General features: G+C 34.1%; 1 protein-coding gene across 1 annotated transcript; it reads right to left on the reverse strand.

Annotated features, from left to right (window-relative positions):
- Positions 1 to 12,641: 12,641 nt before the first annotated feature.
- LOC149414561 (uncharacterized) lies at positions 12,642 to 23,710 on the reverse strand. The gene is made up of 4 exons (XM_089644231.1): positions 23,557 to 23,710; positions 13,156 to 13,302; positions 12,821 to 12,846; positions 12,642 to 12,725 (listed from the first exon to the last, which is right to left on the reverse strand). Exons 1-4 carry the CDS (start codon positions 23,708 to 23,710, stop codon positions 12,642 to 12,644), a joined length of 411 nt encoding a protein of 136 aa, XP_089500357.1.
- Between the last annotated feature and the right edge of the window lie 558 nt (positions 23,711 to 24,268).

The raw sequence follows: 24,268 nt of genomic DNA on the forward strand, positions 1-24,268 counted from the left end.
GACACTATCCATGATCTCTCTACTGTTTATAGTTAATGTCGACTTCATCAGAACGCGTCGTTTCACTGACTCGGCTTTGTGAAAAACGGCTATACCGGCGTCTACCTTTTCTACTTCACTTAGAGCAGGACTCTTCAAGGTATGAATTACAGCAGTCCCTAACGACAACCGAAACCCTCTTCCCAGGCACCCCTCACGACTTTGCCAAATCACAAACATAAATTAGAATATTAGTAACATAACCCAGAAGAGTAGCTTAGGTCGATATGTAGGAGTGAGCATGTCGTTATAGACAAGCAAAAACCTACAGTTTTAATAATTATTCCCAATCACATTTTGAGTCTGTGTAACAGTTATGTACCAAGAATTAAAAAAAAAGAAACACCTGAATTGCTTTCGGAAATGGATTCCGGACATTCCTTTTTGATAAAAAGATAGTCTTTATCGATTTCCATAAGTATCACAGGAACACTCTCTTCCGCACTTGTGCCTGGTTCTAACTTGATGGCGGTGGAATCCATGCTCTTGCGTAAGGATCTGGTAGTTCTGTTTCACTTTAATTTTTTATGATGTCGAGGGATTTCTTGGGAGAAGGATGGAATGTTTTCATTCAAAGTTCAAATCGACGCAACGAGTAAAGCCAAAATAACATAACCAACAAAAAAGTGACGCGTTGCACGCGGATTTATATCCATAGAAATTTCAAAATTAAGAAAAAAATCCAGTTTCTGGAGATATTTCAGTGCTGCCATAAAACAACAGCGAACAAACTCATGTCAATTAGGAACTTTCAAGATCTGTTGACAGTTATGATTATTTACTTCAACTACTGATTGTCTGTGGCAAACTCATTTTGTAATAATTTGTCATTGCTATGGGCCGTTTTCTGAATGATTTCAAAATATCCAAGAATTGGTGTTTACCGGTCCTCCTGTTACCTATTCTGTCTTCCAATGATCTGTCATTTCGATAGCTATTTGTTTTTCTCGAACAAACCTAGTTTGCTCGATTTGTAAGTAAAATGCACAGAAATTACGGTCAGTGGACTATTTTCCAATTGAAAGGACGTAATGCCAAAACTGTTGGTAAAAAATCAATTCTCGTAGAAAGGTTAGTAAATACACCACTATTGCTTATTTATATTGCCGAGATAATTTCTTTTCTATCAATAGTTATTATCATTATGCGTTTTATTTAAGACTCGAAGACTATGATAAACTTCACAAATTCAATCCTGCTGGCGTTGCAGACGAAGATGTCTTGGAAATGGTTACGCCAAAGCCGGAAGATTTTCAAGACATCAACATGGCCTCTAATATTCCAGCACTGACGCGGGAAGAACTACATAAATTGCTTATTTATATTACCTACGATAATTTCTTTTCTAATTTATCAATAGTTATTATCATAATGCGTTTTATTTAAGACTCGAAGACTATGATAAACTTCATAATTTCAATCCGTTGCAGACGAAGATGTCTTGGAAATGAAGCCGGAAGATTTTCAAGACATCAACATGGCCTCTAATATTCCAGCACTGACGCGGGAAGAACTACATCAATTCAGTGTTTCAGTTTGAAGAACACCGACAAAGCGTTAAGTATGTATTCTGAACAATATGTGTTCGAAGTGCACATGAAAATGGCACAACCTATATTTTAGGAAAGTGTGCTTCGGAAACATCTTTCTTATGCTGTCTATATACACTATACCTAATTGTAACACTATATTGGAATGCCAATGCGAGTGTGCAGCCGGCAATGCACATTGCAACCACGTATTTGTAGTTCTACCTTATGTTACTTATACCAGGGCGGGTATGTGGTGGACAACCTCCAATGACTACAGAATGTAAATAAGTAGTAATATAAATACATGTCATCCAAAATTATTATTGGAAAAATAATATCTTGTATTATTTTTAATATAATTATTTTAAATAAAATAGGATTTTAAATGTTTTACTAAGTGTATCTATTACTATGCATGGCAGCTGTTTTGCCTTCTGAAGGCATTGATTTGACAAACTTACTTATTTATGTTTTTATTCTGCACTATTTGCATATTTAAGTTGGTAATCTTATTGTCTTTATTTTAACAGGTTGACGGTTCACAAAGTTGCTCACGCGTTGACCAATGCTACAACATAACTATATAATATTAGGATGTAAAAAAAAATAAAATAAATGCCAAAACAATAAATAATTTATGTATAATGTTAATTATTTGTTGTACTGATATATTCTTCTATGTGTATAATGTTTGTAAATGTTTTACGACACATTTATATTATGTCTGTAATCTTGTTCTTTTCATATTGACCTCGAGAAATAAAAGAATTTTTTAAATTAAAAGAAACGGTTTTTATTCCAAATAATGTCAGGAATTACTGGTTAAAGTAAGTCAAGTACGTCCCTTAACACATTTGTTTAATACATATAACAAAAGGAACTTCAAAGAAGGGTTAAATCGTGCGTGCTGATGGATGAGCTCTTCGGGAAGTTATCTTATTTTAAGTTAAGTTATCTTATTTATTATAATCTAAAATATGAACAATATTTACATTAACAGTTTTTGAAGTAAAACTTCTTTACGCACGCTCGACGCTTGGGGGATAAACTGGTGCCTTACCAAAAGCGTTACGAAAAATCACATGCCAACGCTAATCGATGAAACGGTGATCGGAGGTGGGAGAAGGAGAAGGAGCTAGAGCTAGCTAACGAGTACTACCGTATTTCGTATTTTAGCATCATATACAGCGTGTACTCGGCATAAGTTAGTGAAGTTTTACTTCACTCGTGTGGTCTAAAGCACACTCATTTTTTTTACATACAATTTATTAAGCATCTTTACCTATTATACTTGATCTAAAATTACACAACATGCAACATATAAATATTATATCCGATGAAAGTATTGTCTCGGTATAGTTCATAGGGGATTTCAAAATTTTATGTTTTTAAAAGTCCTATTACTCTTTCTATGTGCGCCCTTTTGCTAGCAACTTTTCTGTCATTTTTTTAAAACACTCCTAGTGATTTTTGTTGTTTGTTTTTGGGGTGTTATGCCGTGTTGCGCTAACTCCAACATGTCTAAGTATACTCCAATACCATATAATAATACAATATAAAACCATTGGATTTATACCTTGATACTGGGTACATCTACTGTCAAACGGTTTTCTAATTCTAGAATTCGCCACAAGATGTCGCCACTTCCGTTGGCATTTCGCACTTGGACGGGCCCCAGGCTAACGTAAATACTGTGCTTTCAGAATTCGCCACAAGATGTCGCCACTTCCGTTGGCATTTCGCACTTGGACGGCCCCAGGCCACAAACAAATAAGCACAAACTCGACAGCCAAAATTTACACATCTTCGGATATACCGGATCTGCCCTGATGATGGACACTGCAACGCTGTCCGAAACGTCGGCTAAAGAAGGAGTTAGCGCAACACGGCATAACACCCCAAAAACAAACAACAAAAATGCTTTTGGCCGTGAGAATTGTGATGTTTTGAATATCCACAAAAATAAACGATAAATAATAAACGAACGTGCTCAAAAAACCTTTTTTGTTTAGACAACGACGGAAGATTTATTGACAGACAGGCCTGGAGTAAACAGATTCCCACGGGAAAGGAGAGACCGGAGAGACAGTCGAGTCTGGAATTCGGATACGTTGACAGCCCCGAGAGGTGAATGCAAGCCAGAAGTGATGTGTGAGTTTGCAATTGGTTAGTGAGTTCAGATGATGTTGGAAAGCTTTGTTGGTTTCTGAATTAAAGTGAAATATTATTGAACCGGGTTTTGTGTGAAGTGAAAGTGATTGGACTCAGTGAGAAAACAATTAATAATAATGACAATAATAATAATTGGGTAATTTGTAGAGCGCCGTTTTGTAAAAACCCACCTCAGGGGTGCCAGGTGTTGTGCAATCGCGATTGTGTTATAAAGTTGTGTTGATTTAAACGTGATTTCGTATACAGTTCGAACTAGATTGCTTGTCTTAAAAACATGAAAATAATAAAAATAATGATTGCGTTTTTAAAACAGAGTGAACGTATAAAGGCAGGGAGTGTTTAATCGGGCTAAGTTATAGATTTGGCGAGATGGCATTCTATCCACGGAGACCGAAAACCAGAGAATCAAATAAATTATTAACTGTGGGTTCGAATCCTGACAGATTAGGGAGGTACAATTTTATTTACAGGAATATTTAATTACCCTTTTATAAGCGTAGGGAGGAGGTCGAAAATTAAAGTGATTTAGCTATATAGTGTAACCAGGTAAGCTTCACGCTGAGAATGAGAGGTGACTAACTGGGTGAGTTTTTATATTATTTATTAAATTTCAGAGGACCTTTTTAAAAGACGGATACAACCGGGGTACAGGAACTAAGTTTACGACACCTGCCGCCCAAATAATGTTATCATTAACAGGGATGTGCTAGGCGAACCGTCAATCAGCTGTGAGCGAGAGACGAGTCAACGACCTTTTCATATATAGGACAAGACGCAGGTACAGTCAGTCAAAGGGGAAGTTTTGCTAGCGTATGACCGCCCAAATAGAAAGCGATCGGATGCAACCAGACAAAACAGAATGAAAACTTTTCTTCTGTTATTTGACTTTCTAATTTAATACTTTTCATCTATTGTTTAACTTTCTAAGTTACGAATTGGGATGCACAAAAACAAATCTAAAGTCGAAAGAGGGAGATGGTAATCTCCGAAATAAAACTACCAACCGAACAACTTTTCTCAACAGGTACCTTTCGAGAGGTAGGCAGCCTCTTTAAATTAAATGCAAAAATCAAACCAATTATCCGTTTATACCTACCTGAGAGGATAGGTATTCAGTAGGAGTTACCCATACTTAATACACGAGGATGCTAGTAACCTCATAAAATAATTACTAGAACCGAATATAAAAATACAGACAGTCCTCATCCTAAATTTGGCATTTCGAGTAGACCTTACATATATCTCACATGATAATTGGCTGAATGGGTAGGCACACAACCTATCGTTAAAAAGCAGGCTAAATGTCGACAAGATCGTCGTGTGTTATCTATGTATTGACCTAGAAAGGGATGTAAATCCCCGACGGCGTGGGAGTTACAATGTTTTCTAGAGGTGGCTCGTAACTTAGGACCTTACGTGTCACATTTTCGCGACTAGATTCGTGACAAGGGATGTCATGGCTTTCCCCTTCTACACTCAGTAAAGTAGGTTATCCTGGAGGTGTATGAGATTGGGGCAATTCTGAAATTGGTGATGAGACCTGGTTTTCTTTATTCTGGCGTGACGGTTGCCGATTTGGAACAAGGGGAGACCCGGCCGGTTGTGATATCCAGACACGCAGATATCGATCGCCTTGCTCAAATTATCATCCATCAGTTTTGTTTGGTAAGAGGAGGAGTCAATTTTAGCTTGAAAAAAATTCATTTCCTTTCCTCTCCTTCCCCTCCTAAAATATATACATGGATGGCGCCGACAACTAACACCATAAATTTATCGTATGTATATCACATATATAAAATCTAACACTTTATTATATTCACATTACCCTACGATAGGTAGAATCGAGTAGCTAGTGGGGGGGGGGGGGAGCAGGCGACTTAGAAGATAAGGTTTTTAAAATGGTTTTAAAACACAGCGGTAATGGATTCAACTCACTCTATCTCAAAAGAACCAAGGGATACCACACATACATAAATAACTAGGTTTCTAAACCGAGAAACAAAAAACCAACACAACGTTCGGTGAAGCCTTTTTATACTGAACCGTCACGTGAAATGAGTACGTTCAAGGTCGTACGTCACGTAGACAAACTAGGATGTACACACTTGAAGGGGTGTGTAATAAAGAAAAGACGGCAGGGAGGACCTTCCTACCCCGGATATATATATAACCAAAGCCTTATGGAAAAGTTACCTACTGGACTTAAGGAAAATTTATCGTAGAAAGAAGAGAAGGAAAAGTTTGAAGTAGAAAGGGCAGATCATTACAGAATCTAAAAACTTACCACTCTTACTGATTGTTTTTTTGAAAAATGTAGGAATGTTTATGGTGACACCATATGGTGCAAAGATGTCCTGGACATTAAAACCTTTGTCAGCCATAATAGAATCACCAACATCACACAGGGATAAAAGGTTGCTTTTTTCAATGATCTGGCGATCACTGGCAGAGCCTGCATAGCTTGGCGACACATCATTTATGAGGCCACTAGGAGTAGCACCGATAAGTACTTTACTTCATGGGGACATTCAACAAAAACAAATCTTCTTTCAGTCCAAAATGTACAATATTCTTTGGTGAATTTATTATTAAACAAAACTAAATACGAACAAAGAAATGACGTTCCAAAGTCATTACTATACAATTCTGTATATTTATTATCTGTTCGTGCTTTATTGTGGCTTAAAATTGCGAGTCAGCATACATCTCAATCTGAACATAATAAAATAGTGACACATGTTCATAATACAAGACTGATTGCAAACGATGGACTTGTAGTTCCCAGATACCCGAATAAATACGGTCAAAAAACTCTAGAATACCTCGTTCCAATAATTTACAACACGTTACCAAACTCATTAAAAAGCTGTGAATTGACTCACAGAAGGAAATGTATGTTAAAAAATGGTTATGTGAAAGAATTTTTTTGTACTAATGTAATTATTTGTATATTTTATGTACTTGTTAAAATTGTATATGTATTTAAAAAGTAATTGTTAAAAGAACCCGTTGACAAACTGATATCAATCAGTTTAACGGGACTTAATAGTTAAAAAAATGTATTTTTGAAAGTTAATAAATGATAAAAAAAAAAAAAAACAGTATTTCTGTTTTTATAGGTAGAAAAGGTTGCTTGCTGGGCAGTCGGTAGTGTAGGTCGTTTAATTGGACATTCCGTGCCGTGAATCATTAACCTCGTGTTAGGGTATTTGTCTCTAAAATCAGTTGATGTCCAAAGGCTGAGCTCTTTCCACTGCAGTGATATGAATTTCACCCATGTAATAAAAATATTAGAAACGTCTTTAACAGATATAAGATACATTCTTGCAATTTCAAAAATGTTTTGTGAGTTCTCAATATCATTAATATTAAAAAAAATTGTTAAAATGTATTTATATTATTGGGAGGATTACCATAAAAGTATTTTAAACAGTGTGAGGCTTGTCCGAAGGATTGAAAAACAAACAGCACTTTCTCGTATGACTCTAAACCGGTATAAACATGAATTGAGGCAGGGTCTTTCTTGTATGTCATTATACTGAACTCAGAGTGTTTTATGGTTTGACTTGAAAATTCTCTTGTTAACCTTTCCTTTTTACTATCTGTCTGAGTGTCTTTATCTAGAGTCGGTCTATCACACGGAGTATCAAAAGGCAATATGACTTCCACTGCCACGTCTTCTAGATTCACAGGCAACGCCGCGTCTTCTAGATTCACAGACAACGCCGGGTCTTCTAGATTCACAGGCAACGCCGCTTCATCTTGTGGTTTTGGTTTTGTAGAATTTATATATGTTTTTTCACGTTTCAGATGCCTTTCCAGTCTGTTTCTTAATTCTAAATTACTTCCTTCTACTTTTATCCAGGGAAATATTGAAGGAACTACACCTTTCAGTAGCTTTTGCCTGTACAGTACATCTGAAAATAAAATTAGGCTCAAACTTCCATACTTGCATGATATAAAATACAAAACGGTATACGTTAAGAAATAATAACAATTTGATTTTTTTTCCTAAAACACTCCTACTGAAAATTAAATTACAATTACGAGATACACAGACATTGGACGAGAAATGCAAAGTAAATTAGATTGCTAACAATGAAGAATCAGCCGCCTAGAAATATCGTGCCAGACAGTTTGATAACCGTGTAATAAAATTATTGCAATAATTAAAAATATGGTTAATTTAAAAAAAGGAAATAAGATATTATGTCTACCATAATTATTAATGTTAGTTGTGATTGACTACACTTATATTTACGGTTATTAGGTACGTTTGTTAAATAATGTCAACTGCGAAAGAAGGCAAAATATTGTGTATAAAATTTTGTGCATTTTATGTCAAATGTTTCTTTACTTGTTCATTATACTATACCTTTATATTATATTGAATTATAGTAAGATATTAATTAAATGTACTTACTGTTATGGTTAATATCATTGACCACATAATCTGCTTTACAGATTACAGAGTCGGTGCCCATTATAGATCTGATGGAATGAATCCCTTTTAAGTCTCTATCTTTGGGAAACACCCCTATGTCTACACATAGGAACACTACAACAGGTTGACGGCATTATTGTAATATTTAAAAACACTAAATTGCGTCAAACGGCCTAAAACATGTATGGGATCTGACAGTTAAACACAAAAAGTTGGACCGGTAGAACAATAGCGCCTCTAGCGACCAAAATCTTGCGAAAACGGCCCATTCTATCCAAATGTTTATGGTAACGTGTAAATGTTATTTGGCATTTCATATGTAATAACAATAGTTTGCAACGAAAATAAAAAAGGAATATGCCAGACTGGATGAGAACACTGCCCAGTCTCATTTTTGTTTAATATTACTATCTCCATTAGTATGTAGAGATAATAAATAACACGTTTCGATAAACAGTTGAAGATAATTTAAAATACTTTTAAAAAAACAATTCCTGTTATATTATATTTAAAAAATGTACAATTGTGTGTTATAATCACTTACAACTTCTCAACTTTATAATTTTTTCCTTTTCAATTAATGTATACTACTATATGTTTCTTTTTTATTTATCGTTTAACAACTGGGGGGCGAAGTATGTAGACGGTACCTACCAGCGAACAGCATAAAATAATAATTAAGATTATTTCCTTATTATGGCAACATTCTGTGCCCAACAAATCGGTCTGTCAGTCCGCTGGCGGAGCCATTCTTGCTTTTTCGTTCGTCTCGACTCGACTGGTTGTGCCCTTTTGAATACCGTCTACATTCTAGAATCTTCCATGTAAAATTTATTGTCGCGTATAACAATGTGTTTAAATAAACTCAGTGAATTTCAACATTCTTTTATTAAAAACAACCTTCTGATATTGAGAGTCCTTTAGGACCTGTTTTAACCCACAGAACTAGTAAAATCCTAAAACATGTACAAATTCTAAATAACAATAAAACATCATAACAAATACGTGAAGAACAAAACACGTTCAGTGCGTAATTATAATAATCTAGCTGCAGACTATTATGAATATCTCGCAAAACGCATAGAAACCATTAACATTATCCGAATAAAATTATTATTGCAGCTGGTGGACTCGTATACAGAGATGCACGGATGAAATTCCCACTATGTCGTCTTTGGGGATGCTGTGAGAAGGATCTTGTAGCGGAGAGGAAATAGTGAACATGGGTTTGAAAAAATGGTATAAATATTTTACCTTTGTAAAAAGTCAACTCAAATGTTTTTAATTATTTGATGAACTCCATTTAAATGTTGAGGAAGCTAAAAGTTTGCAGCTTTTCGTAGGTTATGTAATAGTATATGATTATATTATACTAGTTTCAAAATAGATATATACTAGATATAAAATGTTAAATTTTATAGATAAATATTATATACCTACGGAAAAAAAAATTATGTTACAAATATTTACGTACGTGTTCTAAGATAATAGATTGCTGAAGTGAGTGTGAAATTTTTCCCCTATGCACTGGAAATCATAGAGGATGAAATGACATTATCCATAATTTTCGTAATATTCACCTTGAATATTGGAGAAATTAGGTTCATATTTTCTAAATATTACAAGAAATATGAATTGAATTACACCATTAATTTATTTTATGTTCTTTTAATTCATATATATTATCTTACAATTTTTATTTTTACTTTCATTTATTTTTAATATGCACCTCTTTCACAATCTTTAGACTAACTTTAATTATAATCCTACCGTTTTTTTTACTATGCTTACTGTTTTTATTTTATTTTTACTGTTATATATTTTTAGGTACAAAAATCTAATGTATTAACTTATATTACCCACGCACAGGCTGCGCCTTAGTGGGTTCCCTTTCCTCTTATTATAAAACTTGTAATGTGAAATATATAAATTGGGAAAACAATAATTATAATTATCGAGATATCGTGTATGTACTAGTTGACCTTAGAGGGTTTTTTACACCGTGATCAAAAAGCATTTTTTTATCTGTCACAAGTGACATAAATACAATATAGTTATTTAAAAAATACCCGCATTCAAATAATGCATATTGTGTCCAAATTTCAAAGCAATCGGTGAAGAAATTTTGAGGATTTAAGATTTTGATCAAACGAACCTAAATATACAGTTTTTATTTATTTAGACGATTAAAGCGTTTACGGGCTATTAGAAAGATATTAACACTTAATTACAATATGTAAGTATGACAAGATACAGGAATATACATATTTTTTATATCGCAAACTAACCACACATGGCATAACTATATATAAAAATAATGCAAATACTAATACTATAGTGCACATTGAATTCAAATAACAACACATGATATTGTAAATTAAACAAAGCTTATAATATAAAAGAAATATTCATGTTTGTTGTAAAGCAGAAAAAAATAAAATAATTTTTCTCGTTAGATTTAAAATAGCTGGAGCTGAAATGGTAAATAAATCAACGTATATTAATTTTACTTTTATATTAAAGCAAGTATGTTCGAACTTGTATAGAATCATCAATATGTGTGTTAAAAAACAAATCAAAATGTGAATGCAATGTACTCGTAGGTAAGGTAAAGACTATTATAAGAATTTTTTAATAACATTATTAATATAGCCTAAAAACTAAGAACGTTGCAATTTCAGTTATATCAGCAATGAAAAAAACAAAACTAGCTTATAACATATTTCTTTTTTAGAAAATTTGTTATTTTTGACCAAAATCTATGTATACACAGTATTTTTAAAATATAAGACTAAAAGAATTAACACAAACAATTTATTTTTAATTCATGCACACAAAATACCTAAATAGTTACTGTCACATTCTACACTACTGCTTTAGGATAGGGGAAACAAACTGCTTATACAGGGTGTCCGGCGGGAAAGTGAGCTACCTTCGGGAGGTGATTCAACGTGATGGTAGGAGTATTAAAGATTCTTTTTCTTTCGAATTAAGGACGAATTCGTGGGCAGAAAAGTGTCTCTTTGGATCTCCTTTCCGACGGCATGAATAGTTACAGTAGAGACATGATAAAGGTTTTTTAACACTGTGGGTAAGAATATGACTTTTAAGATTTCCCTTTAAAGAGCATGAATATTGACAGTCGGGACATGGAAAAGGTTTTTCACCACAGTGGGTAATCATATGTTTTTTAAGATTTCCCTTTGAAGAGCATGAATATATTTAAAGTCTGGACATGAAAAATGGTTTTTCGCCAGTGTGGATAATCATATGTCCTTTAAGAATCCCCTTTGAAGAGCATGAATAGTTACAATCGGGACATGAAAAAGGTTTTTCACCACTGTGGGTATTCATATGACTTTTAAGATATCCCTTTAAAGAGCATGAATAGTTACAGTCAGTACATGAAAAAGGTTTTTCACCACTGTGGGTAATCATATGTTTTTTAAGATTTCCCTTTGAAGAGCATGAATAGTTACAATCGGGACATGAAAAAGGTTTTTCCCCACCGTGGGTAAACATGTGCATTTTTAGATTTCTCTTCCGATAGCATGAATATTTACAGTCAGCACATGAAAAAGGTTTTTCACCACTGTGAGTTATCATATGACTTTTAAGATATCCCTTTAAAGAGCATGAATAGTTACAGTCAGCACATAAAAAAGGTTTTTCACCACTGTGGGTAATCATATGACTTTTAAGATTTCCCTTTGAAGAGCATGAATAGTTACAATCGGGACATGAAAAAGGTTTTTCCCCACCGTGAGTAAACATGTGCCTTTTTAGATATCTCTTCTGATAGCATGAATATTTACAGTCGGGACATGAAAAAGGTTTTTCACCACTGTGGGTAATCATATGACTTTTAAGATATCCCTTTAAAGAGCATGAATAATTACAGTCAGTACATGAAAAAGGTTTTTCACCACTGTGGGTAAGCATGTGACGTTTTAGACCAACCTTCCGTTTACATGAATAGTTACAGTATGGACATGAAAAAGGTTTTTCACCACTGTGGATAATCATATGTATTTTAAGATTTCCCTTTGAAGAGCATGAATATTTACAGTCGGGACATGAAAAAGGTTTTTCACCACTGTGGATAATCATATGTATTTTAAGATTTCCCTTTGAAGAGCATGAATATTTACAGTCGGGACATGACAAAGGTTTTTCACCACTGTGGATAGTCATATGTATTTTAAGATTTCCCTTTGAAGAGCATGAATAGTTACAATCGGGACATGAAAAAGGTTTTTCCCCACCGTGAGTAAACATGTGCCTTTTTAGATATCTCTTCTGATAGCATGAATATTTACAGTCGGGACATGAAAAAGGTTTTTCACCACTGTGGGTAATCATATGACTTTTAAGATTTCCCTTTAAAGAGCATGAATAGTTACAGTCAGCACAAGAAAAAGGTTTTCCTTGAGTATGGGTGCGCAAATGTCGTTCTAACGCTGATTCGTAATTGCAGGAATAGTTGCAATGAGGACAATGGTGTTGTTTATTTCCAGGACCTGTCTTCCGGAAGCCGCCTGAAAAAGATTATGCATAAAGCTTATAAACATATAATAAATGTAAGCAGATACAGTAAAATCATAAAAGCATTGGAAGAGCATAAATTGTTTACTTGAGCCTGCTCAAAAATTTCTTTGACTGTTGAGCGGGTTTTACAATGTTAAATTAACAACGACAAAAATTCCATGTCTCTGGAATGTGTGACATATAGAATAATTATACATAAATTCAATGTGAAAACACAACAAATTATTTATATTCTGGTCGAGGTCCTTACCAATCCTTAATTACGTTTTACTTACCGCCAACGCTTTAATCAATTATTTAACTAGTGAACTCAGTGCAAAAATAAATAATATTTTATTTTTTGATGCCCTGGTGAAAGGCAACAACAGAATCAAGAGCTACAATTTAATTTTGTAAAAAAAGGATAAATATTCTGACTACCTGCGATCTTGGTAATCTTTTCGGAGTGCTCTAAGCATTCTTTTTTAACATCTGGGAGGTCTATGTCAATATCTGTATAAGGCATTCCCCCTCTAACTTCTTCTCGGGGTCCTGATTCTGCCTTGATGGTAACAGTTTCAATATTACCTGGAGAAACGAAACACAATACGAATAGTGATATGCTGAGAACAAAAGTGTATAACATTAAAAATTACAGTCGCCCTTCTCCGAGTTAAATCTATATCAAATGAAATTTTGATTGTGAGAAGCGTTTTAATGGTCGTAAAAGACGCCTGCTGGCGGTTAAAGAGTTACTTTATACGAAATAAAATTATGATTAAAAATGTATTTCATAATTGACTAAAAATCACATGAAGTGAAATTCGAATATGTAAAAATGCAAGATCAAATAATACAAAGAAACGACCAAATGGTTGAGGGGATTTTAATAAATGCAATTGCATCATCTTATTCAGGTTTTATCAACAAATAAAGTTATTCCGCGAGAAGAAGACTAACTAACCATCACGCCGACAGAGAGGACGGACACACTCTTCTTGCCTAATTCACATTCATACATACTCTTCTATAATTCTGAATCTTGAGATGGCACGACTCGAGTAACTTGTTCACTTGATCGTGCCATTTCTTTCTCGGGCGTCCCCGACTTATGCTTCCATTCACATTATCATCAATATTCTCATAACAATTTTTCTTCGCTCATTCACTCTACATGCCTAAACCATCTATGCGACCCTTTCTTAATCTTACGCATTACGCTTACATCAGCCTTGCACTCTTTGCGGATCTCCACTTTTTTCACACCATCATATATGGTTTTACCACACATACGCCTCGGGGATCTCAATTCAACAGAATTCAATCTAACATAATCCTTTCTCCATACCAGTTCCATGCCTCACTTCCATACATCAGAATAGGTACCAGCAATCCATTGTGGACTGCTAACTTCACTTCATCCGACAGTTTTTTGTTAGCGCCAATAGCGTTCAGTCCCCAATTTATGGAGTTACCTGCATTTACCCTTCTTTCAATATCTCTGTCAGCCATCCAATCTCTCGTTAACATCCTTGCTAAATACATATCCTAATCTGCCTGCTCCAAGTATTCCTCATTCACACATATACTGCACACTGTTTTCGTACTCCCTCTTTTAAAGACCATTACTTTTGACATACTTATAATCATCATAAACTCATTCTTCATACATAAGTTCATCCTAGATAAACGATGCACTTGTAAAAAATGATACACAACGAGCTGCTTAGATAACTGTATAGGGACGGCCACAATTCAAAAGATTACCAGAAATATTTCGATAAAATACGATGGTGAATGGAAAGATCACCGGCCCGTGTCTAATTGTTTATGAACAACAGGTATAACCGAAAGCTTTGGACCCAATAAAGTGAAGAGCACAAAACATGTCTTATTTTGTAATAGCATCATTTTTTTAAGAAAGAAAAAGTCAGGATGCAAAAATTACCTTCATAAAGATTTCATCGACGATCTGTATGCGAGAATTGTGGAGTTACTACGCACTGCCACTAAACAAGCACCACAGCCAAACAGATTCCAGAATGAAATGAAAATGTCATAAATATACCACAATGTGTAGATTTATTGTGGAGTATCACGCAATGGGTTTGGTCCTTTGGCAGGAAATTGAAAATATCGAGAAGAAAATTCAAATCTGAATTATAAAACATCAAAAAACAGCGGAACAAAAAATTTGTACAGATTTGAAAGAATTTTGTTAAAAATCAACAACTTCTTAAAATCAATAGCGGCAAGTTACTAAAATAATTCGCGGTAAATCCTAGAAATATTGAGATTTTTTGTGGAATAATAACGAAGGCGCACCTATCAACTAACGACTGCTGGAATGTTCCCGGCTCTAGTAGACGCGGGTGATATAAATGAAGGCACGCAGCGTTACAGTTCAGTCAGTTCTCAGAATTCAGTCATTGAGTGAATAAACAACAAACCACCGACTCCGCGAGAACTCACATTTGCGCCTAGGTCTTGCGTCATCTTCGCCGGCCTGCACATAGGCTTTGAGACATATTCGCTGGTCTGCGCCTAGGCCTCGCGGCATTTACGTCGAACTGAGCAGGCCGCTCCCTTTATGAGCCCTTTAGCACTCTTATCATCTGCCCTTGAGATTTAGCGCACCTCCGGCTTTCATTTCACTGGAGCACCTGGAAGACCATGATCTTCACCACCAGTGATGAACATAACCACTCAGATTATCTTCACCAGCAGCATCGACCATCGGTCTGGAGTCATCGCTACAACTACACTGACTACTCCCTAAAGTCACTATGATACCACACACCTTTCTCACTCGTCTCTCTCTACCGTCACCCCCAAACATAAAAGCTACGGTAACTTTGCAAAAACTTCGGAAAGAAACAAACCCACCTTCTTAGTAAAACAGAAAGGAAACTTGTGTTTTTTTTTTTTAATAACTTAATGAGTAAAACCTCAAATAGTTATATTTGATTATTGAAGACAAAATATTAAAGATGGAACTTTTGAAACAGAAAAATGAGAAAAAGATAGTTGCATCTAGCCAGGACCCACGCCTTGCAGGGGCGCAGCTCTTCCAACTTAGCTAATGGGGCCCTCTCTCCACAGGTCATATTCAACTGTATCATACTTCGAATAAGAAATACCAACATTGTCTTCATTTACTCGTAGCGTATTATGTAGAATCGATATGTAGGTATCAGCAATGAGCGTGTGTTTAGAGCCTAGCAAAAACCTGCAGTTTAATTATATATATTATATATTTCCTATCGTATTTTGCGTCTGTGTAACAGGTATGTACTAACAAAGAAATACCTGTATTGCTTTCGGAACTGGATTGCGGACATTCTTTTTTGATAAAACGATAATCCATATGCATTTCCGCAAGTATCACAGGAACTCTCTCTTCAGCACTTGTTCCTGGTTCTAACTTGATGGCGGTGGAATCCATGCTTTTACGTAACGATCTGGTAATTCGATTTTACTTTTACTTTGTAATGTGGTTGGAGGATTTTTTATGAGAAGGATGGCTGTTTTAGTTCAAGTTGTTTAAATCAACGAAACGAGGGAAGACAAAATATTATAACCAACAAAAAAAGTGACAGCAAGCCCGCGAAGATTTAGCCATAGAAATTACACAATTGAGAAAAAAATCGAGGAAATCATTTAATTCAAGTGTTACCATTTTAAGTCAAACACCATCGAACAGATGTTACGTTACAACATTGACTTTTATGATTATTTACATCAATATCGCCCTGGTGTAATTCCACCATTCAGAATTGAAACGTTGCTCCAAATGGCTTTAGCCGTGTTTAGTGACTAGATCTGAATAGCCAGGTACTTCCCCACCTTCCTCTTTCCCTTCCCCACTTACCTTCAGCCTCACAACATCCCCCAATTGGGGATGCCATAGTCTCACTGGCAAAAAAAAAAAATCTTTGTGTTATATTTTTGGTCATTTAAATTACAATTCGAATTCGATTGTCGAAGTCATTCAAATTCTCCCACTTCTAAATTTCTCATGACATTTCTTCAACAGATTGGAATTGACTACCGCGCTTCGCCTTGTGCGTAAGTAGGTTCGTGTTAGATTTATTAAGTAAGACTTAATCCCCTTGATTGGTATATTATAAAATATATCACATTTTACAACTTTCGCGACATATTATATTGAGCTTCCCAACACCAACCATGTAAAAACGCGACAGATGATATTACATGGGGTTGTTCATTGTAGATTTAATACTGCCGTCACAAACGTCAACCACAAGATTAGTGAGTTTATTTCATCTCTACTTTATTATTAATTAATAATCTCTATAATTAGTTAATTATATTATTAGATCACCCTTTTACGTCTTACGTTTACTTATTGTAATCAATAGACATCAACGAGCTTATTTTCTTTTACTTCAACATTTACTGAAATAATAAACCAATGTTTTATAAGTATTTATATTATTATTTAAAAAATGTTGCACAGCCCTGTTGCTGTGGAACCATTGAATGTGTCTAATAATGTGTATATCTGGGTGTAACAATTGACTGCTACATCAAATGGGCTGTACACATTACTAATGTTTGTAAACGTTTACGGGCTATAGTAAGTAGGATTTATAAAATAAAATGCTTTGTGCATATAAGTACCTTATAATAAATCTACTCATCTCTAGCCGAATCCACTATCCGATATGGAATTACGTCTTGGGGACATTCATGTAAAACAAATATAAGCTATATACAAACGTTACAAAACTCCATTATTAAATTATTAATCCATAAATACACAAATGCACACAGAAGTCTTTGAATATTTTTCCTGTTAGAGGATTATTGTTATATAATATCATAAGTCAACAAATTATATCGTCGGATTCCTTGTATAAGGAAAGAGTCTACCATAAACATAACACAAGATTCACTCAAAATGATGGATTAGTGGTTCCGAAATGTACCAATAAATACGGAGAAAGAAATAATTATTAGCAATAATTAGTCATCCGAAACACTAATACAAATTGAAAACATCTCCCAAGTAAAAAGAACTCTAAACTACATTGTGCCCAAGATATCTAATAATCTACCAACGTCAATCAAAAATAATACCTTATGTACCACTAAAGTCAAATATAATCTAAGGAAATGGCAATTGGACACAGATACTATATGTACTGATGCCCTACTGAGGCCCTTGTATAGCTAATTGGACACAGATACTATATGTACTGATGCCCTACTGAGGCCCTTGTATAGCTAATTGGACACAGATACTATATGTACTGATGCCCTACTGAGGCCCTTGTATAGCTAATTGGACACAGATACTATATGTACTGATGGAATTCACAATGCAAAATAAAAATATATAGTAAATTGTACCTACCTATGTATGCTAATTATGGATATTCTTTCGATGTGACTGTTTCAATTGTACTTGTCTGATTATATGTGTTTATACTGTAACTATATTTTTTTAATGTTTTTTTATTTTTTTATTTTCAGTTATATATTTATATTTTTGTTATATTATCTTAACCGTGTTATTTTATAAAGTGTTGTGCCTGCTGACAAACTGCAAAAGCAGTTTCGAAGGTTCAAATTGCAAAATAATTAAAAATAAACAATTATTTTTACAATCAATAATTATTAGCCTGAAACACTCATCCACATTGAAAAATCTCCTGATAAAAGATACATGACGCAAACGGGACTTGAACCCGTGTCCTTTCGATTTCCGTTCGACAGCTCTGACCACTGAGCTATGGCGGCTTATCTCTTATCCGCGAAATTATTCAATATATACTAGTGTTTCATTCAACAATTACTGCTTGTTACATTTTTTCACCTGAAAACAACCAATTTTATTTTATATGAGAAAGGCATTGTAAGTGCTAACTCTCTCACTAGATGGCGTCGAGACAAATTGTCTACATTTTTTGGTGAAGATACTAGAACTTGTCAAATATTAATTATTATTTTTTTGGTAAACTAATGTTTAAGACAAGATTTTTTATGCACAGCACAAGGGGTAATAATTATTTTTACAATCAATAATTATTAGCCTGAAACACTCTGTCAGAGGGCTAAAATAGGCGATATTATTTTTGAAAATATTCAGGTGTAAAATGCTATGGTGTCTTTAACAATGGGAATTGGGGACATTTATTTCAATATTGTCAAGACATAATGAGGAATCAAGATAGCCGTGGATAATTTCGTGCGTCGTATGATCTAAGATGGTCATGTAGTCCACATTTGAAAGTCTAAGTATTTTTTTTAACCGATTCTATAATTTTTTCATTCTGTTTAGAGGATGATGATGTTCTGAGGATGTTACGTTATTAACGATTTTAGTGGTTGTAACTTAATAATAGTGGCATATTTGAATTAAAGTGTGACCACGCCGATTGCAGCGCTACTTATATCGGACAGACGGGAAGGGTTTTTTCAACTAGATTCAAAGAACATATAAGATGTTATAATAATAAGAGCACATTTTCAAAATTCGCAGAACATCTCTTAGGACGGGTTGTTTCGGAGAATTTGAACAATTCATCAAATTTCAACGTTCATTTTCGGGTTATGTGAACCCATCCCATCCTTAGTAAATAATCACGTCCAGCTGGACAAAAATGAACTTAAACCCTTGCACATAGAAAGAAAGGGCCTTAGATTAAATTTACTTAAACAATTAGAAATCAATAAAAAACCAATGACCCTAATATAACATTAATTAATAAAGTAAGGAAAATTATTTATTCCCCGCTTCAAAGTATGTTCACAAAACCTAAACAATGTAACACATTTAAATAAATTAATAACTGCTACATCATTATTAAACAATTAAGATAACATTAATGTAGGGAAAACAGACTTCAAAATACTCCCACAGAATATGAAATCTACTGTCACAATTATTTTTATCAGAAAATTGGTTTAACCGGTAATAAATCATTTTAACTTGGGAGGGGGTAAAATAGAATCATATTAATAAGTCGTCAAAACATGGCTTAACCACAGTTTAAAAATGGCCTTGAAAGCCGAAACAGCTGTAACAATAACAAAAACCAAAAAATACTTGCAGAACTTAATAATTATATTATTAAATTTGATTTGAATTAAATTTTTAAAACATTAAATGGAGTTCTACGAATTAAACACAAAAACAATAAATAAATTAAAGGTGGCTGATATAGCCACCCTTGTGATTTTATATAGACGACTTAAACTCAGACATCGTAAAACAGTTCAAAATTTGTGGTTTAACCAAAAGTGCTTGAGGTGTAATGTGATTCCGAAGTACGTACAGATATACCGCTAGTACATCTACGGCGGCCATAGCCACTGTGTTGAGAGCGCAGAGGATATGGCTGAAGGAAGAAACTAAGGAGTGCTGTCGGAAACGGGACATATTGCTTCACTACATAAAGGTTATCCACTCAGAATTAACATTTAAACTTCATGCACGGGAATTTGATACCCTTGATTTTGAAACCCGCGAACATATTAACGGAATTATATTTGAAAAATTTAAGACTCAACAAAATAAACTTAAAAATCTAATTGATAACAAAAATAAAAATGCGAAAATAACCGAGTTGCCCAAAATCAAAAATATTGAATTTTATAAAAAAACTGTAAATTTGTCAAACACTAAATTCGAAACGGAAGAAAATAACTTACTAGACAAAGGCTTTAAATTTAAAACCCCTAGCAAAGTAACGAGAAAACAGATAGAATCATTAGCTATTGACACGGAAATGTCTCTGCACAAAGTGGCAAATAATAACTAAACAAAACACGTCACTGCAGTTATTTTAGAGAAAGCACTCAAATCGACAAATACTAATAATAAATATTCTATCAGCACAGAAATCCAAACATCGAAAGAAATTAACCTTTCCTCATCTGTGGTGTGTATTTACTACACATTGCTTCTAATAACTTTAATAACTCTATAAATATAATAAATTCTGGGTTCAGATTTTAGGTATTCCTCCGTTATACATTTATGCACTGAATTAAAAAATAATATATTACATAGTCTTCAAATTCAATTAAAAATCAGAGTTTTTTGTTGAAAATCGGGAACAAATACACCAAAACAATCAACCGTGTGATACTAAATACGCGAAGAGTGAGCAAGGAAATGTCACGCTATTGATGTCCCGCTTTAATTCGCTATGCGGGAACATGAGACATCCACACGTCTGCAGTTGTATTTTGATTTAGACCATCGATACCTACGACCGCACAGCTGTGTTTGTGACAGCCGCCAGCCGCGCCGCTCGCCAGTTGGCCGCGAACCGTCGTTAGATGTGGACCCCTCGCACGTTTCTTTAGCATCTGCCGATGGTTTTTTCATGTTTTCAGCAATTAAATTACAATTATTTTCACTTTTGATATAAAATATAATAAACATAATCGATTAGCTATGAATATTCATATTTTTCCGATATTAAATCGCTTATTTTGAGATGTGTATTGACTACACAGCACCGTAACGCGTGTATTTTTTTAGCACAGTAAGGGAAAGGTTAAGAATAAAATTAAAAATAATGACCTAACCATAAAAAAGCCGACAAAGGTAACTCAATAGTAATACTTAATAGAATAGACTACATTAATGAAGTAAAAGACTTCTTGTTACCAGAAGATTTTAAAATCTTAACGAAAGATCCAACCACTAAAATCGTTAATAACGTTAACATCCTCATAAACAATTGTAACGCCATATTTCCCAACGAATGGTCCAAAAAAAGCGCCAGGGTTATGAACCCAAGAGCCCCTGCTCTGTATGGCCAACCCAAAATTCATAAAAAAAATATTCAAATAAGACCGGTTGTATCTTTTATAAATGCTCCTACAATAAACTTAGCGAAAAAACTTAATTTCGTCTTAAAAAAATATACTAATTTTTCACCACGTTACAGTGTCAAAAACTCAATAGAACTTGTTAACAAAATTAAAAACTTTGATCTTCCGCATAACTGTCAATTCATTTCTTTAGACGTAAAATCCTTATTTAGCAACATCCCCATTAACGAATGCCTTAAAATAATTGAAAATATCCTAGAACAATCTAATGTCAACCCAATAATAAGAAAAGAGTTATTCCAGCTCATAAAAATTTGCATACAAACAAATTATTTTCTTTTTAATGATACATATTTTGAGCAATTGTACGGACTTCCCATGGGATCCCTTTTAAGTCCACTTCTAGCGGAGATATTTATGGATCATATTGAAAATATAATTCTTAAGTCTCCCTTAGCTAAATATATAATATACTATGTCAGATATGCAGACGATATCTTAATATGTTGGAAAGGCACCAACTATTATATCTTATATCTGATATCTTTATTAATTGGGCCAACACTGTTAATAAAAAAATCTGCTTAACAGTCGAACATGAGATCAAAGGTAAAATATTTTTTTTAGATCTAACAATTGGAAAGAATAATAATAAACATACTTTTGAAATATTTAGAAAACCAACTTTTACAGACACTACAATAAATGCAAATTCAACTCATCCTTGGTCTCATAAATTATCAGCTTACCATTCCATGGTACAAAGACTCATTAACATTCCCTTGGACAGTAAAGCGTATGAGAAAGAAAAGGCAACGATACAAACGATCGCGGTTAATAATAGATATAACATAAATAACAATGAAAAAATTATAAAAAATAAGAAATATAAAAATAAAATTAATTTAATATATCCGGCAAATAATAAAAATATAGAAAAATTTGCATGTCTCGAATTCATCGGTCCAATATCCATAAAAATGGCAAAAGAAATAAAAAAATGCGGTCTAAATATAGCTTTCAAAACCAATGATAACATAGGAACAAACCTTAAAAACTCTAAAAGTAGAAATCCTAAACTTAATAATATGGCATATATGAATTAAAATGTGACCACGCCGATTGCAACGCTACTTATATCGGACAGACGGGAAGGGCTTTTTCAACTAGATTCAAAGAACATATAAGATGTTATAATAATACATAGCACATTTTCAAAATTCGCAGAACATCTCTTAGTAAATAATCACGTCCCGCTTGACAACAATGAACTTAAACCCTTGCACATAGAAAGAAAGCGCTTTAGATTAAATTTACTGGAACAATTAGAAATCAATAAAAGAACCGATGACCCTAACATAACATTAATTAATAAAGTAAGGAAAATTATTTATTCCCCGCTTCTAAGTATGTTCACAAAACCTTAACAATATAACACATTTAAATAAATTAATAACTGCTACATCATTATTAAACAATTAAGGTAACATTAATGTAGAGAAAACAGACTTCAAAATACCCCCACAGAATATGAAATCTATTGTAGTAATATAAGAAGTTTGTCGGATTGATATTTTGGAAAGCTGGCATAAATGCCGTTACACTAAGCGAGACGTGAGACTACGTAAGAGTTGATTTGTAGTTTTGTTGCCTATGTAGGAAGGTTTCTTCGGACTGACATGAGTTGTCTTAGGTGGAAATGTAGGACGGTGCTTATAGTCCTTTTAATTTGACTCCGAGGCGAAAAGTCCGAATATAGATTGACACCGAGAAGTTTGACTGTTGTTTTTGGGATGATATCGCTGCCGGAAATAAAAATGGGTGAATCGTCTATGAAATGTTGATGTTTGTTTGTGGCCGCCCCGAGCATATAAATATATATTTTAAAAGTTAATACTAAACGCCTTAAAGAACGGCAAAATGAATAATATTAATAATATGATGTCCTGTCTGTAAAATATTACAAAACGGACAAGAATTCCAAACATCTAATTTCTAAATTCAATATTTTTTACTTTTGCAACTTACTGTCTGTCAAAGTTCTCGCCGCATACTGCAAGCATTCTTTCTTCACATCCGGGAGGTAGATATCTATATCTGTATACGGCATCTCACCTCCACTCTCTTCCTGGGACCCTGGTTCCACCTTGATGGGAACACTCTCTGGGTTGGGAAGGTCCATGGCCTTCTGTGATAGCGTTCTGGTTTAATATAAAGATGGTTATTGGTCCCAGCTAAAAATAAAGTATTATTTTGCATTAATCCTATTAACGAGTGACTGTAAAAGTTCTTTCAGTAATCACCTTCAGTTGGAACGAAATATAGACGCCTCAGATGCCATCTGTAACACGCTACAAAAATATCATAGGCGGTTATTTGACCTCGTTCATCAAATATATCGAACATAAAGGTGACGGTTTAAACCGTGTCGTTCTCCATTATCACTCTACTTGTAAAATGTATAGAACTGTTTCGTTCACAGCTCGTTTATTGCGCTTGTGAGAGTCAATCAACTGATCGATTAAAACATGAATTATGATTGCAATAAATAACAACGTTACAGTGTTACAGTTACAGTGGAGAGTTGAGACATAAAATACAACCTTAATTAAATGATGGAACAGAGAACGCTCAGTTAAGGAAGTAAAAGAACTTCACTAAATTCTGAAACTAAATGACGATATCTGAAATAAGAAACGCATCATTAGTTTCTGCATTTCAGGGTTTAAAGGAAAAAAGT

Source organism: Hesperophylax consimilis, chromosome 20, assembly GCF_061612785.1.
Source record: "Hesperophylax consimilis isolate HC1 chromosome 20, BYU_Hcon_1.0, whole genome shotgun sequence".
NCBI classification, from domain to species: domain Eukaryota; kingdom Metazoa; phylum Arthropoda; class Insecta; order Trichoptera; family Limnephilidae; genus Hesperophylax; species Hesperophylax consimilis.

Bases quoted from the DNA above. Each gene is read 5' to 3' on its own strand.
- LOC149414561 (XM_089644231.1), bottom strand. From the start codon at position 23,710: ATGGACCTTCCCAACCCAGAGAGTGTTCCCATCAAGGTGGAACCAGGG. The intron at 13,303-23,556 runs GTAAGTTGCAAA...TCGTTTCTCCAG, and splicing joins GGCGAGAACTTTGACAGACA to GTAATATTGAAACTGTTACC. The intron at 12,726-12,820 runs GTAAACAATTTA...AATCTTTTTCAG, and splicing joins AAATTTTTGAGCAGGCTCAA to GCGGCTTCCGGAAGACAGGT.